General features: G+C 48.3%; 1 protein-coding gene across 3 annotated transcripts in view; it reads right to left on the reverse strand.

Moving 5' to 3' along the window:
* ndor1 (NADPH dependent diflavin oxidoreductase 1) overlaps window positions 1-16,118 on the reverse strand; it is an 80,909-nt gene that overhangs the window by 12,497 nt on the left and 52,294 nt on the right. For all 3 annotated transcript variants that reach the window (XM_072488111.1, XM_072488112.1, XM_072488113.1), the window contains exon 11: window positions 1,915-2,029. In XM_072488111.1, the coding sequence (XP_072344212.1) occupies window positions 1,915-2,029 (115 nt within the window). The remainder of the gene's footprint in view (window positions 1-1,914; window positions 2,030-16,118) is intronic.

Consider the following 16,118-nt stretch of genomic DNA (forward strand, 5'->3'; position numbering starts at 1 on the left):
TTCAAATTTGGAAAACTGTGAGGAAAGGATATTTCACCCCAGGAGTGATAACACTCACCAATAGGTATCTTTTATGTGAAAACAAACTTTAATTTAAACACAGAATTAACCACATTAACATCAAATAAATAGCTTTACAATTATCAGTTAAACATGATGTGCGAGCAGCTCATGTCCAGGGACAGATGCTTGTTTGTCTCATCTTCAGGCGGGAAGGAGGCGGATAAGCGGAGGCAGCGTTAGGGGCAGTGGGTGGGAGGGGAGGCTTCACAAACACCCAGTGGAGGCCTCAAAGCTAATACAAGAAATTACCGCTCCTGGGTTTGCACCAAGCGGGAGGGTTTTCCTGCAGAGCCTTTACCCAATTAACCACCACCACCCTCATAAGGCAAAATCCCCTAGTCGCCACACTCCGACGAACCTACTTCTTCTGGAGATGTTTCTGGAACCCACCTCTTCATTTACCGGAGGAAGGAGCAGTGCTCCGAAAGCTAATGATTCAAAACAAACCTGTTGGTCTTTAACCTGGTGTTGTAAGACTTCTTACTGTGATCAGTTAAACAGTTCTTAAACACAAGGAAAAACTTAAAACTTACTATCTACACCTGCTACTAACTCCAATTAAGCAACCCAACCCTTCTGCACTGTAAATTCTATGTAATACAGTTCAAATGCCACTTATAAATAAAGTTAACAGATTATTTGTTTGGTTGTGCAGACCTTAGGAGAGTTAATTTCAAGAGCAGATTCAGTACACTTTTGCTCAATCTAGCAGCATTTAGCAAAACTGCTGTTCAACTTAAAAATGTTTTGCCTTGTCACGCTCAAATCCTATGGCAAACTGCAAAACTACAGACAGACCTGGCCCCTCCCATCAATTACATCATATGTATCCCACTAAGATGTCACATGACCCGTAACCCCTCATAAATGATCTACTCTCCAGGGAATCTCCAGCAATCTTGACAGTGTTCCATATGTGTTTTTATGTATATCTATTTGTAAACAAGTAACGTGGTTAGAGTAAATCAGGAAGTCACCTTTTACGACTTCTTAATTGCAGCTTTAGCAGACACACAGTCTGGATACCTCAACATTGGTTCTTTAATAATATTACTGCAGCATATACCTTAACCTGGCTTTTAAAAACCCTTACAAGTATAAAATACAATATATATACCAATTTATTCATCGCAATTACATGGGTCTCATGAACTCATGAGACAATGTGAAAGCCACTGACAACCCACCAGTTCCAACACCAACTACAAATAAAGAGGATTTGGCTGACAGCCAGTGACAATGGGCATTATATACAATCAATTACCACAGAGAAAGATTCCAGGCTCTTTATGAGATGAATCCCTAGTGACAGACAGCATTGTCAGAGATGGAGGTTTTGAGGAGGTTTCAAAAGTAGACAGAAAGAATGAGAATAGAGAGGGAGAAATTCCGGAAATGATTTCCCTCATGTAATTCCACTCCTTTCTGATAGGTGTCAGTGGCAGCTTGTCTGTCAGGTGGCTGTGACTCAGCTGCCTGTATCCTAATCTTCAATGTCCCACTTGCCCATTAGCCTAGTCCTCACTGATCTCCATTCAACCTCTGTACAGACAGTCCTCGGACTATTGTTTCCTGAAAAAAGCGTCTTATGCCAAAACGTTGTAAGTCGGAATCGATTTTCCCACAGGAACAATGTTATAAATCAGGGATTAGTTCCGGAACCATGCAAACCCTCACAGGAAATACCCACATCCCGAAAAACAAACTCATAAATTGGTGTGCACAGTTCCAGCATCCACCATCTGCCTGCTTTCTGCCTGCAACCAACTGAGCGAGGGGCCGAGGATCGGCCCTCAAACAAGGCCGATAATCATGGGTTCAAGAATCAAGGGATCGATAGATGGGACTTACTCTGCAGAGGGTTCTGCGATGCTAGCCAGTTGGAACACAGGCCACAGCGAGGCTTCTTCAACTTGGTCCTGTACTGAACGACAGCCATCAGAATCTGAATCTGGCTGGGATAAGCCTGGGAAGCAGAAAGCAGACTAAGAATTTTGTATACATATTGATTTCCATCCACCACTTGATAGTTCTAGAGATCACTATGAAGGGGTGTAGGGGAAGTTTCATCCAGCACCCCCGGCATGGACACCTGGATGATCATGGGACGTGACTCGACTTTTGGAAAAGGACAATCAGCCAAAGTTACAGTCCCTGCATTTCTGGTAACTATAATATCCCTCATTTACAAGAGCCGTTGCTACTCATCAACACCTAATACTCAGGCTGCAATATGTTACATCAAACTAACAAATGAGCATTTGTGGAAAATAATCCAGGGGGAGGAATCAGTGTAGAGACAGGAAAAGGAATTAAGCCAGGGACGTTTACACATCATTGCTTCTGATGACTTGTTAGAAGGACAGACACGGGTGAAACAAGAGTGGGCTCAGCTGGGATATTCTCCAAAGACAAACGCATTGCCAGCCCACACTGGATGTTATAAAATCTGTAGGCACTCTGTGTTTGGCATCACAAATAAAGAAAAGCTGCTTAGTCGAGCTTGGGAACGTTGCTGGTCCCGTGGAATCTGTACCTGAGGAAGAGTCACTGCACAGGCTGGGTGATGGAGGAGGTGGAAACAATAGGGAAAAAAATGTGACAGAATTCTACCCTGTTGTAGTGTTTGAGCTTCACACAAGGCATTTGGGTCCATGAGGGCAGCTCTGTGTGTCACAGATCCAGACCACACTTTGTGATCAAACACACAACAACATACCAATATCATACAAGCAGGAGACAGTGAATGTTTCCCACAGCCCAGCCTCCCGTTCGTGCTGGCAGGAGACAGTAGTTGCTGTTAAGCATGTGGTCATTATAGCGTTTCAGCTCTGGTAGTAAATTAACACTCATTAGGGAACAACACTGTAAAAAAAAACATGTTGAGTTTCTGAAAGATGTGACTTGCAAATCGAATCATTATAATGCTGTGTCATCACAGGAAAACTAACGGAGCGGCAGAGATAAAAGAGAACGAGAAAGAGCGAGATTGAGGACAGAGCCAGGAGGATAAAAGAGCTTGAGAAAGAGTGAGACAGAGAGCTGGCTTGGAGTTTGGAGATCCTTATGTGACATCAGAATTCAAAGATTAAGAGGGGTGAGTGAAAGCAGTTGTTTAGGTGAGTACATACGGGCAGGTAAGTATTACTATGTTTATCGCTTATAGTTGATAAGGTCTATATTTGGTAGTCTATAATTTGTACAGGTTATATTCTGTTGTAACAAGGACCAGGAGTAATTGCTATTATTTGATTTTAATTATTGAGTTCCAAGCATCGGCGTGCTCCTCCTGCTCTATGTGGTGTTAGATGTTTAGCTGCTGTTGTAGAAAGAGTCAAAGGTTCTGCTCCTTTTCACAAACATCTCTATTTCACTTTAACAGACTCTGCACAAAACTCTAACATCACCTCACCTGACACAAAGGCCACCTGAAGCCCCTTTACATATCAGTGTCAATTATTGGATACTTAAAATAAATAAGACAACTAATTGCAATGTCTCTGAACCCATTACTTAACAGTCTCCCCTTCCTTGGAGAAAAAAATAATTAGGTGAAAACAAAATTACAAGAAACTCAAAAACAACCACGCAATTTCCCCCCCTTCTTTTTTTTCATTTTTGGAAGAAAAAAAAGTCACAGAAATAGGCGCCCTTCATTAACAATATCCAAAAGTTTCTGTGAGCTAGCCCCTCTTTTTGTAAAACAATCTGACAATTGATAACTACTGTCGACCCATTTCATTTTTGCTATTTCCCCTCTGTCCAACATCTGCTTCAAACCTGCGACATCCTTAACCTTTTTTCATTGACGCTTTTTGTAGAGTGCACATTTTCCCACAAGGATTTATTGTCAATATGACATTCAATAGGTATATCACCCAAATCCCCTAATCCCAAAGTTTCTGTCAATATCTGAGATATATAAAAGGCCATATCCACCGCCTCTACAACAAAGAACAAAAGAACAAAGAAAATTATAGCACAGGAACAGGCCCTTCGACCCTCCCAGCCTGCGCCGATCCAGATCCTTTATCTAAATCGATCTCCTATTTTCCAAGGATCTACTTCCCTCTGTTCCCCGCCAGTTCATATATCTGTCTAGATGCATCTTAAATGATGCTATCGTGCCCGCCTCTACCACCTCCGCTGGTAAAGCGTTCCAGGCACCCACCACCCTCTGTGTGAAAATCTTTCCATGCACATCTCCCTTAACTTTCCCCCTCTCACCTTGAAATCGTGACCCCTTGTAATTAACACCCCCACTCTTGAAAAAAGCTTGTTGCTATCCACCCTGTCCATACCTCTCATAATGTTGTAGACCCCCCTCAACCTCCCTCTTTCCAACGAAAACAATCCTAATCTACTCAACCTTTCTTCATAGCTAGCACCCTCCATACCAGGCAACATCCTGGTGAACCTCCTCTGCACCCTCTCTAAAGCATCCACGTCCTTCTGGTAATGTGGCGACCAGAACTGCACGCAGCATTCCAAATGTGGCCTAACCAAAGTCCTATACAACTGTAACATGACCTGCCGACTCTTGTACTCAATACCCCGTCCGATGAAGGCAAGCATGCTGTATTTGTTACTGGGTAATGAACCAGGTCAGGTGTTAGATTTGGAGGTAGGTGAGCACTTTGGTGATAGTGACCACAATTCGATTACGTTTTAATGATGGAAAGGGATAGGTATATACCGCAGGGCAAGAGCTATATCTGGGGAAAGGTAATTACATAGATTACATAGAACATACAGTGCAGAAGGAGGCCATTCGGCCCATCGAGTCTGCACCGACCCACATTAATCCCTCACTTCCACCTTATCCCCGCAACCCAATAACCCCTCCCAACCCTTATGGACACTACGGGTAATTTAGCATGGCCAATCCACCTAACCTGCACGTCTTTGGACTGTGGGAGGAAACCGGAGCACCCGGAGGAAACCCACGCACACACGGGGAGAACGTGCAAACTCCGCACAGACAGTGACCCAGCGGGGAATCGAACCTGGGGCCCTGGCGCTGTGAAGCCACAGTGCTAATCACTTGTGCTACCGTGCTGCCCATTATGATGCGATGAGGCAAGATTTAGGATGCATCGGATGGAGAGGAAAACTACAGGGGATGGGCACTATGGAAATGTGGAGCTTGTTCAAGGAACAGCTACTGCGTGTCGTTGATGAGTATGTACCTGTCAGGCAGGGAGGAAGTGGTCGAGCAAGGGAACCGTGGTTTACTAAAGCAGTCGAAACACTTGTCAAGAGGAAGAAGGAGGCTTATGTAAGGATGAGACATGAAGGTTCAGTTAGGGCGCTCGAGAGTTACAAGTTAGCTAGGAAGGACTTAAAGAGAGAGCTAAGAAGAGCCAGGAGGGGACATGAGAAGTTTTTGGCAGGTAGGATCAAGGATAACCCGAAAGCTTTCTATAGATATGTCAGGAATGAAAGAATGACTAGGGTAAGAGTAGGGCCAGTCAAGGACAGTAGTGGGAAGTTGTGCGTGGAGTCCGGGGAGATAGGAGAGGTGCTAAATGAATATTTTTCGTCAGTATTTACACAGGAAAAAGACAACGTTGTCGAGGAGAATACTGAGATTCAGGCTACTAGACTAGAAGGGTTTGAGGTTCGTAAGGAGGAGGTGTTAGCAATTCTGGAAAGTGTGAAAATAGATAGGTCCCCTGGGCCGGATGGGATTTATCCTAGGATTCTCTGGAAAGCTAGGAAGGAGATTGCTGAGCCAATGGCTTTGATCTTTAAGTCATCTTTGTCTACAGGAATGGTGCCAGAAAACTGGAGGATAGCAAATGTTGTCCCCTTGTTCAAGAAGGGGAGTAGAGACAACCCCGGTAACTATAGACCAGTGAGCCTTACTTCTGTTGTGGGCAAAGTCTTGGAAAGGTTGATAAGAGATAGGATATATAATCATCTGGAAAGGAATAATTTGATTAGAGATAGTCAACACGGTTTTGTGAAGGGTAGGTTGTGCCTCAGAAACCTTATTGAGTTCTTTGAGAAGGTGACCAAACAGGTGGATGAGGGTAAAGCAGTTGATGTGGTGTATATGGATTTCAGTAAAGCGTTTGATAAGGTTCCCTACGGTAGGCAACTGCAGAAAATACGGAGGCATGGGATTCAAGGTGATTTAGCAGTTTGGATCAGAAATTGGCTAGCTGGAAGAAGACAAAGGGTGGTGGTTGATGGGAAATGTTCAGACTGGCGTCCAGTTACTAGTGGTGTACCACAAGGATCTGTGTTGGGGCCACTGCTGTTTGTCATTTTTATAAATGACCTGGAGGAGGGTGTAGAAGGATGGGTGAGTAAATTTGCAGATGGCACTAAAGTCGGTGGAGTTGTGGACAGTGCGGAAGGATGTTACAAGTTACAGAGGGACATAGATAAGTTGCAGCGCTGGGCTGAGAGGTGGCAAATGGAGTTTAATGCAGAAAAGTGAGGTGATTCATTTTGGAAGGAATAACAGGAAGACAGAGTACTGGGCGAATGGTAAGATTCTTCATAGTGTGGATGAGCAGAGAGATCTCGGTGTCCATGTACATAGATCCCTGAAAGTTGCCACCCAGGTTGAGAGGGTTGTAAAGAAGGTGTACGGTGTGTTAGCTTTTATTGGTAGAGGGATTGAGTTTCGGAGCCATGAGGTCATGTTGCAGCTGTACAAAACTCTGGTGCGGCCATATTTGGAGTATCGCATGCAATTCTGGTCGCCGCATTATAGGAAGGATGTGGAAGCATTGGAAAGGGTGCAGAGGAGATTTACCAGAATGTTGCCTGGTATGGAGGGAAGATCTTATGAGGGAAGGCTGAGGGACTTGAGGCTGTTTTCGTTAGAGAGAAGAAGGTCAAGAGGTGACTTAATTGAGGCATGCAAGATGATCAGAGGATTAGATAGGGTGGACAGTGAGAGCCTTTTTCCTCGGATGGTGATGTCTAGCACGAGGGGACATAGCTTTAAATTGAGGGGAGATAGATATAGGACAGATGTCAGAGGTAGGTTCTTTACTCAGAGAGTAGTAAGGGCGTGGAATGCCCTGCCTGCAACAGTAGTGGACTCGCCAACACGAAGGGCATTCAAATGGTCATTGGATAGATATATAGACGATAAGGGAATAGTGTAGATGGGCTTTAGAGTGGTTTCACAGTCGGCGCAACATCGAGGGCCGAAGGGCCTGTACTGCGCTGTAATGTCCTATGTTCTATGTATGCCTTCTTGACCACTCTATCGACCTGAGTTGCCACCTTCAGGGTACAATGGATCTGAACTCCCAGATCTCTCTGTACATCAATTTTCCCCAGGACTTCCATTGACCGTATAGTCCGCTCTTGAATTAGATCTTCCAAAATGCATCACCTCACATTTGCCTGGATTGAACTCCATCTGCCATTTCTCTGCCCAACTCTCCAATCTATCTATATTTTGCTGTATTCTCTGACAGTCCTCCTCGCTATCTGCAACTCCACCAATCTTAGTATCATCTGCAAACTTGCTAATCAAACCACCTATACCTTCGTCCAGATCATTTATGTATATCACAAATAGCACGGATCCCTGTGGAACACCACTAGTCACCTTTCTCCATTTTGAGACACTCCCTTCCACCACTACTCTCTGTCTCCTGTTGCCCAGCCAGTTCTTTGTCCATCTAGCTAGTAATTTATCTTCGCAGTTGCTCTTTTTCCATCTTTGAAACCATTGCGTCTTTTTGTGAAACACGGCCACGACTAATTGCTATTGGGCTGATGCTTTCCAAATAAGATTGCTGACGTAAAGTTGCCCCTAACTTAATCTGTCCGATTTCCAGTCCAATGTATTTAAATGCACCGGAAGCCTGACTTCCAACCCTGAATTCTTTCCTCAAACCAGAGATTACAATAGCTTCAAAATCACTAGTCCCACCCCACAAAAAATCATCGACAGGCATCATAAAAATGCCAGATTTACTTTATAGTGCTAGTAAAACATTGCCAGATCTGCTTTCAACTGGCAACAGCCTAACTTTAACAAAACTGGCCTTACCGAAAAATACCAGACGCTTCTTTTTGAAAAACAATTCTTATTAAAGTTTTCACAAAATATCAACAACAAAATGTAAAAGGAACCCACTAGAATTAAATACAGAAAACAAAACAACCCAGTGCCCCCCTCCCCCATCTACATAAATAAATAACACCCGCCGAAACACATAGCAAACATATACACCCCCTCAGATCCCCCAGGATAGACAAACAAAAATTAAATTAAATAAATGAAATAGAAGCCCCCCCCCACCCCCAAAGGTTGCTGCTACTGCTGACCATTGTCTACCGTTCTGCCAGGAAGTCCAAGAACGGTTGCCGACGCCTGAAAAACACTTGCACCGATCCCCTTAAGGCAAATTTCACCCTCTCCAATTTAATAAACCCCGCCATATCGTTGATCCAGGATTCCACGCTTGGGGGCTCGCATCCTTCCACTGAAGAAGAATCCTTCGCCGGGCTACCAGGGACGCAAAGGCCAGAATACCGGCCTCTTTCGCCTCCAGCGCTCCTCTGCAACCCCAAATATTGCAAGCCCCCAGCCCAGTTTGACCCTGGATCCTACTACCCTCGACACCGTCCTCGCTACACCCTTCCAAAATTCCTCCAGCGCTGGGCATGCCCAGAACAAATGGGTGTGGTTTGCTGGGATCCCTGAGCACCTAACACACCTGTCCTCACCCCCAAAAAACCTGCTCATCCTTGTCCCGGTCATGTGTGCCCTGTGCAGCACCTTAAACTGTATGAGGCTGAGCCTTGCGCACGAAGAGGAAGAGTTCACCCTCCCAAGGGCATCTGCCCATGTCACCTCCTCGATCTCCTCCCCCAACTCCTCCTCCCACTGACCTTTCAGCACCTCCACCGAGGCCTCCTCCTTCTCCTGCATCACCTGGTATGTTGCCGAGATCCTTCCCTCTCCAACCCACGCCCCCGAGAGCACCCTGTCCTCTACAGTGCGTGGCGGCAGCAGCGGGAATTCCGCCACTTGCCGCCTGGCAAACGCCCTTACCTGTAGATACCTAAAGACGTTTCCCAGGGGAGCCCGTACTTCTCCTCCAGCTCACCCAGGCTCGCGAACTTCCCGTCCACAAACAGGTCCCCCAACCTTCTTATCCCTGCCCTGTACCACCCCGAAAACCCTCCATCTATTCTCCCTGGGACAAACCGGTGGTTCCCCCGTATCGGGGTCCACACCGAAGCCCCCACTTCCTCCCTGTGCCGCCTCCATTGCCCCAAGATTTTGAGGGCAGCTGCCACCACCGGGCTCGTGGTATACCTCATTGAAGGGAACGGCAGCGGCGCCATTGCCAGCGCCTCCAGTCTCGTGCCCACACAGGACGCCGTCTCCAGCCTTTTCCATGCAGCCCCCTCCCCCTCCATCACCCACTTGCGCATCATCGCCGCATTGGCGGCCCAGTAGTACCCACAGAAGTTGGACAGCGCCAGCACCCCCCCATCCCTACTCCGCTCCAAGAACACCCTTCTCACCCTCGGAGTCCCTCGCGCCCACACAAACCCCGTTATGCTCCTGTTGACCCGCCTAAAGAAGGCCTTCGGGATAAGAATGGGGAGGCACTAGAACAGGAACAAAAACCTTGGGAGCACCGTCATCTTGACTGACTGCACCCTACCCGCCAGGGACAGCGGCAACGCGTCCCACCTCTTAAACTCCTCCTCCATTTGCTCCACCAGCCTCGTGAAATTAAGTCTCTGCAGGGCCCCCCAAATACCTGAAGCTCCTCTCCGCCCTTTTTAGTGGGAGCTCGCCAATTCCCCTCTCCTGGTCCCCTGGGTGAACCACGAACAACTCGCTCTTTCCCATGTTGAGCTTGTACCCTGAGAAATCCCCGAACTCCCTGAGGATCCTCACTACCTCCGGCATTCCCCCCACCGGGTCCGCCACATATAGCAGCAAGTCGTCCGCATAGAGCGACACCCTATGCTCCTCCAGCCCCCTCGACTCCCTCAGTGCCATAGCCAGGGGTTCAATCGCCAATGCGAAGAGCAGGGGGGACAAGGGACACCCCTGCCTCGTCCCTCGATGCAACCTAAAATACTCAGACCTCCCCTTGTTCGTGGCCACACTCGCCATCGGGACTTTGTACAACAGCCTAACCCACCTGACGAACCCCTCCCCAAACCCGAACCTCTTCAGTACCTCCCACAAGTACCCACACTCTACCCTATCGAAGGCCTTCTCAGCGTCCATCGCCGCCACTATCTCCGCCTCCCCCTCCCTCGCCGGCATCATAATAACGTTCAGGAGCCTCCGCACATTCACATTCAACTGCCTCCCCTTCACGAACCCAGTCTGGTCTTCGTGGATGACCTGCGGCACACAATCCTCAATTCTCGTGGCTAAGACCTTCACCAGCACCTTGGCATCTACATTTAACAATGAAATTGGCCTGTAAGACCCACACTGCAGGGGATCCTTGTCCCGCTTCAGGATCAAGGAGATCAGTGCCCGGGACATCGTCTGGGGCAACGCCCCCCCCCCCCCCCTCCCTTGCTTCATTGAAGGTCCTAACCAGCAACGGGCCCAGCAGGTCCACATATTTTTTGTAAAATTCGACGTGGAAACCGTCCGGCCCCGGTGCCTTCCCCGCCTGCATGCTCCCTATCCCTTTGGCCAGCTCCTCCAACCCAATCGGGGCCCCTAATCCCGCCACCAGTCCCTCCTCCACCTTCGGGAACTTCAGTTGGTCCAGAAAGCGGCCCATCCCTCCCTCCTCCAGTGGGGGCCCGGACCGATACCATTCCTCATAAAAGTTCCTGAAGACCCCATTGATGCCAACCCCACTCCGCACCCCCCCCCACCCCCTATCCTTAACTCCCCCAATCTCCCTAGCGGCGTCCCGCTTCCGAAGCTGATGCGCCAGCATCCGACTTGCCTTTTTCCCATATTCATAAATCGCCCTCTGGGCCTTTCTCCACTGCGCCTCCACCTTCCTGGTGGTCAACAGGTCGAATTCGGCCTGGAGGCTACGCCTCTCCCTCAACAGTCCCTCCTCCGGCACCTCCGCATACCTCCAGTCCAGCCCCAAATGAAACACCTGGCCTACCCACCCCTTCCTCAATCTTACCTGGTCTGCCACCTTCAGGTGTGTCTCCTGGAGCATGACCATATCCGCCTTCAGCCCCTTCAGGTGCGCGAACACACGGGCCTGCTGGACCGGCCCGTTCAGCCCCCTTACGTTCCAGGTTATCAGCCGATCAGGGGGCTACCCGCCCCCCTCCCCCGCCGACTAGCCATAACCCCTCCTCGGCCAGCCACGCGCCCGCGCCCCACGCCCGTCCCGTTCCCCAGGGCGGGAGATCCCCGTCCCAACCCCCTCTACTAGCTTCAGCTCCCCCTTGACCATACCAGGAGCAACCCGGTTCCCCCACCGCCACTCCCATCCCCCACCCCCAGCTAGGACCCCTCCTAGCTGCATTGCTCCCCCCCTTGCACTCCCGCAAGTCAGCTGACTCCTGCTGACCCCGGCCGCTCACGCCTCTCCTTCGATTCCTCCCATTGTGGGACTTCCCCTCCCCCTCCATTACCCACCAGCAGGCTCTCCGTCTCCCCCTTCCATCCCAAGCGCAGGAAAAAACCCGCGCTTCCCCGCCCCGGCCCCACCCCCTCCTCTGTCGCAGCTCCTTTTACTGGCCCAGTCCCCTCACCCCCGACTCGGGCCTCCCCCTCCCCCGCAGGGCCCCATCCCCCCTACCGGCCATCCACCCCCTACTCCGTTTCCTTGCCCCCCTCCAAGAGCCCACCCGACAGACTCAACCAAAACAGTGCCCAAACCACCTTAACCACCCACACCGAACCAATACTAAACAAGAACAAAGAACTCCCCCTCAAAATGTAACACAACAACAACAATCCCCGAACATTCCCACGCCCGACCCCCCATCCCGACCCTCAGTTTGTGTCCAGCTCCTCGGCCTGAACAAAGGCCCACGCCTCCTCCGGGGACTCAAAATAATGGTGCCGGTCCTTGGAGGTGACCCACAGACGTGCCGCCTGCAGCATGCCAAACTTCACCCCCTTCCTGTGCAGCACCGCCTTCGCCCGGTTGTACACGGCCCTCTTCTTCGCCACCTCCGTGCTCCAGCCCTGATATACTCGAACCTCCGCGTTCTCCCACCTGCTGCTCCTCTCCTTCTTGGCCCACCTGAGTACACACTCCCGATCAGCGAACCGATAAAACCGCACCAACACCACCCGCGGCAGCTCTGTAGCCTTGGGCCTCCTCGCCAGCACTCTATGGGCCCCTTCCAGCTCCAGGGGCCCCTGGAAGGACCCCGCTCCCATCAGCGAGTTTAACATGGTGACCAGATAGGCCCCCACGTCCGACCCCTCCAGCCCCTCTGGGAGGCCCAGGATCCGCAGATTCTTCCGCCACGACCGATTCTCCATCTCCTCGAACCGTTCCTGCCATTTCTTGTGGAGCGCCTCGTGCGCCTCCACCTTTACCGCTAGGCCCAAGATCTCGTCCTCGTTATCGGAGATCTTTTGTCGGACCTCGCGGATCGCCACCCCCTGAGCCGTCTAGGTCTCCAGCAGCTTATCAATAGAAGCCTTCGTCGGCTCCAGCAGGTCCGCTTTGAGCTCCCTGAAGCAGCGCTGGATTACCTCCTGCTGCTCCTGCGCCCACTGCATCCACGCTGCCTGGTCCCCGCCCGCCGCCATCTTGCTCTTCTTCCCTCGCACGTTTTTTGGCTTCACCACCACTTTTTTAGTCGCCCCGCTCCTGATCCAAGCCATACACTGTCGGGAGAATGTTGCAGTCCTCTTCCCACACAGGGAAATGTCGAAAAAATGCCATTGGGGGCCCTGAAAAGAGCCCAAAAGTCCGTTCCAAGCAGGAGCTGCCGAACGTGCGACTTAGCTCTGCATAGCCGCAACCGGAAGCCGAAAAATACCAGACTCGAGACGCATCATTTAATTCATATACACATTTGTTCAACTTCCAGAGTACTCCTTCTGTGTTAGCTGCCTCTTTAGGGGGACGGAGAAAAATGTCTCTCTGGTGCTGATGCCCCTGCAAAAAACTTTTATATCTATAGATTTGCATTCCCATGCCTTTGTGGCTAATAGAGCCAAGAAGATCTTTAAAATAACCTTTCTTGCCGTAGGTGAATCTACGCTTAAATCCTGATCTTCTAAGTTTTCTTCAAATCCACTTGCCACAAGCCTGGCCTTTGCCTTATAAGTTCCATCCAGAAGCACCTTTTCCTTGCAAATCCACCTGTGGGATAGAGCTCTTTGTCCCCTATCCGGTACTTCCGTGTATACCCCAAATTCACTCCAACTATGCAGTTCTTGCTGTTTGGCATCTTTGATAACTTTTTCATGTAATATATTGGAAGCCACCAAAATCTCATGTGCATGTGGGCTTCTACTCCGATTAGTATTTGTAGTCTTACTCATGTTCACAGACCTTGATAAACTACGTCCCCTCTCCCGGCTGGTATCTTGTTCTGTACTGCTACTGCTTGATCTTTGGCTTCTGCTGTGGGATGTCCTTTCAATAGTTCCCTTTCCTGCGGACCTGTTCACTATCCGATGTACTATCTGAACTGGCACTGTATTTCTGTGCCCTCAATTTTTGAACTTCGTGTTCCCAATCCATTGTCTTGACTCCCTCCGCTGAATGCTGTACATTCAACCAATGTTTATACTTTTCAGTGGCCTTCCCTGCTCTACTAATAACAGTTGCATCTTCCCATTGACTAGACCCTTCAGGCAAGTATGTCACTTTTGTACCAACTTTTGGCAGTTGTCTTTTCAGAAAAATGGCCTGTTCTAATTCATCAGAAGTGTTGTGTTCCACTACAGAAACCTTCTGTAACACGTGCGTACCAGATGACCCTGGTTCCTCATCATGCCTGTCTGCTCTGTCTAAATTTGAAAATTTGTCGTCTGTACCTATTAATCTTGAGGAATGTACCCTAACAGTTTGATTGCCACGTTGCAAAATAATTGTTTTGCCATCTATGCCTAAGATGTTCCCTGGGCCTTTCCATTCATTAAAATTGTCTCTCTTGTCATACTATGTCTCCTTGCTGTAAAACGGTATTTGATGGTCGTACATTATGCCTTAAAGCTCTATGAAATGAAAATCGCTTATTGTCACAAGTAGGCTTCAAATGAAGTTACTGTGAAAAGCCCCTAGTCGCCACATTCCGGCGCCTGTTTGGGGAGGCTGGTACGGGAATTGAACCGTGCTGCTGGCGTGCCTTGGCCTGCTTTCAAAGCCAGCGATTTAGCCCTGTGCTAAACCAGCCCCTCATGTGAATTCTTTCAGAAACTTCTGGTTCCAAAAAGCTTTTCTACTGCTATGTAACGCATTTAAATGCTCAGTAAAGGCAGAGCTAATTGTAGTCCCTTCCCAAACTGGAGGCTGGTCATCCAAAATTGACGGAATTTTAGGATTTCTACCAAACACTAATTGATAGGGACTCTTGTCCCCAACCAGCTGCAATGAATTCTTTGCAGGTACCGCCCATGCTAAAGCTGAATTTAGCTTGCAATTTGGTCTATTTGCCAAAATTTTCCGGAGCATGTCACCAATTACAGCATGGTTTCTTTTACAGATGCCATTAATAAATGGGCTTTTGGCAGCCATATTCATAACTGTGATATTCAGGTTTTCACACATATCCCTAAACGCATTATTACCCAATTCTCCCCCATTGTCCGTAAGGAATTTTGCCGGTGGGCCCATTCCTGTCCCTATCCATTTTTCCACGATTTGATCCAGAATATCTCTCTTTTCTTTTCTTCGTGCAATTGTTGATTGACTAAATCTGGTTGCTAAATCTACAAAATAAATATATTATTGGCTTTATCCCAGATCTTAAGGTCCATTGCCACAATGTCGTTAAAACCCCTGGCCAAAGGTAGGGTTACTGTCGGTTGTGCTGGTGTCCTTCTGTACTTCCTACAAACTTCACAGCGATCACTAACCTGTTCTATCAGTTTAATATAGTCTTCATCCCTTACCCCTGCATCCTTTAATAATTTTTTCAGCCTCGGAGGAGACGGATGCGCAAATTGCCTTTGCAGTTTTAATACAACATGCTTTTTATCAGCTAAAGTCCCATTTTCAACTGCCATTAACACATCCTTAACTACTCTACTTGAAAAATTATTTGTCAGTAATGGAATACAATAGTGTCCAGACTGTGTAAATTGTAAGTCCACCGTCTTTCCAAAAACTGTTGCCTTATCCTGTTCCATATCCAGTTTCATGTGTGCTTTCTTCATCGACGGTCTGCTCAGAAGCAAAGGTATCTCACTTGATACAACATCCGTGCTAATGAAATGATTCACTCAGGCAATATTGCAAGGGATCACCACTCTTTTCAGTGACTTCAGAGGGGCAGTATTTGCTAGAGTGGTTGGAGAGGGTTTAACTAAAATGGCAGGGGGATAGGAACCTATGGAAGGAATCAAAGGAGCGGGAAACACGGACAAGAACAAAAGTCAGAATGGGAATAAGAAAAGTGATAGGCAGAGAAATCAAGGACCAAAATCAAACAGGGCCACAGCAAAAAATAGTGAGACGGGACAAGGAATGTTAAAAAGACAAGTCTTAGGCTTTGTTCCTTAATGTGCGGAGCATTTACAATAAAGTGGATAAATTAATCACACAAATAGATGTAGAGAGAGATATGATATAGTCAAAATTACAGAGACATGGCTGCAGGGTGACCAGGGATGGAAACTAAACATCATGGGGTATTCAGTATTTAGGAAGGACAGGGAAAAATGAAAAGGTGGCGGAATTGCATAGCTGGTTCACAAAGAACAAAGAAAATTACAGCACAGGAACAGGCCCTTCGACCCTCCCAGCCTGCGCCGATCCAGATCCTTTATCTAAACCTGTCGCCTATTTTCCAAGGATCTACTTCCCTCTGTTCCCCGCCCGTTCATATATCTGTCTAGATGCATCTTAAATGATGCTATCGTGCCCGCCTCTACTACCTCCGCTGTCAAAGCGTCCAGGCACCCACCACCCTCTGCGTAAAAAACT

Source organism: Scyliorhinus torazame, chromosome 22 (assembly GCF_047496885.1).
Source record: "Scyliorhinus torazame isolate Kashiwa2021f chromosome 22, sScyTor2.1, whole genome shotgun sequence".
Lineage (NCBI taxonomy): Eukaryota > Metazoa > Chordata > Chondrichthyes > Carcharhiniformes > Scyliorhinidae > Scyliorhinus > Scyliorhinus torazame.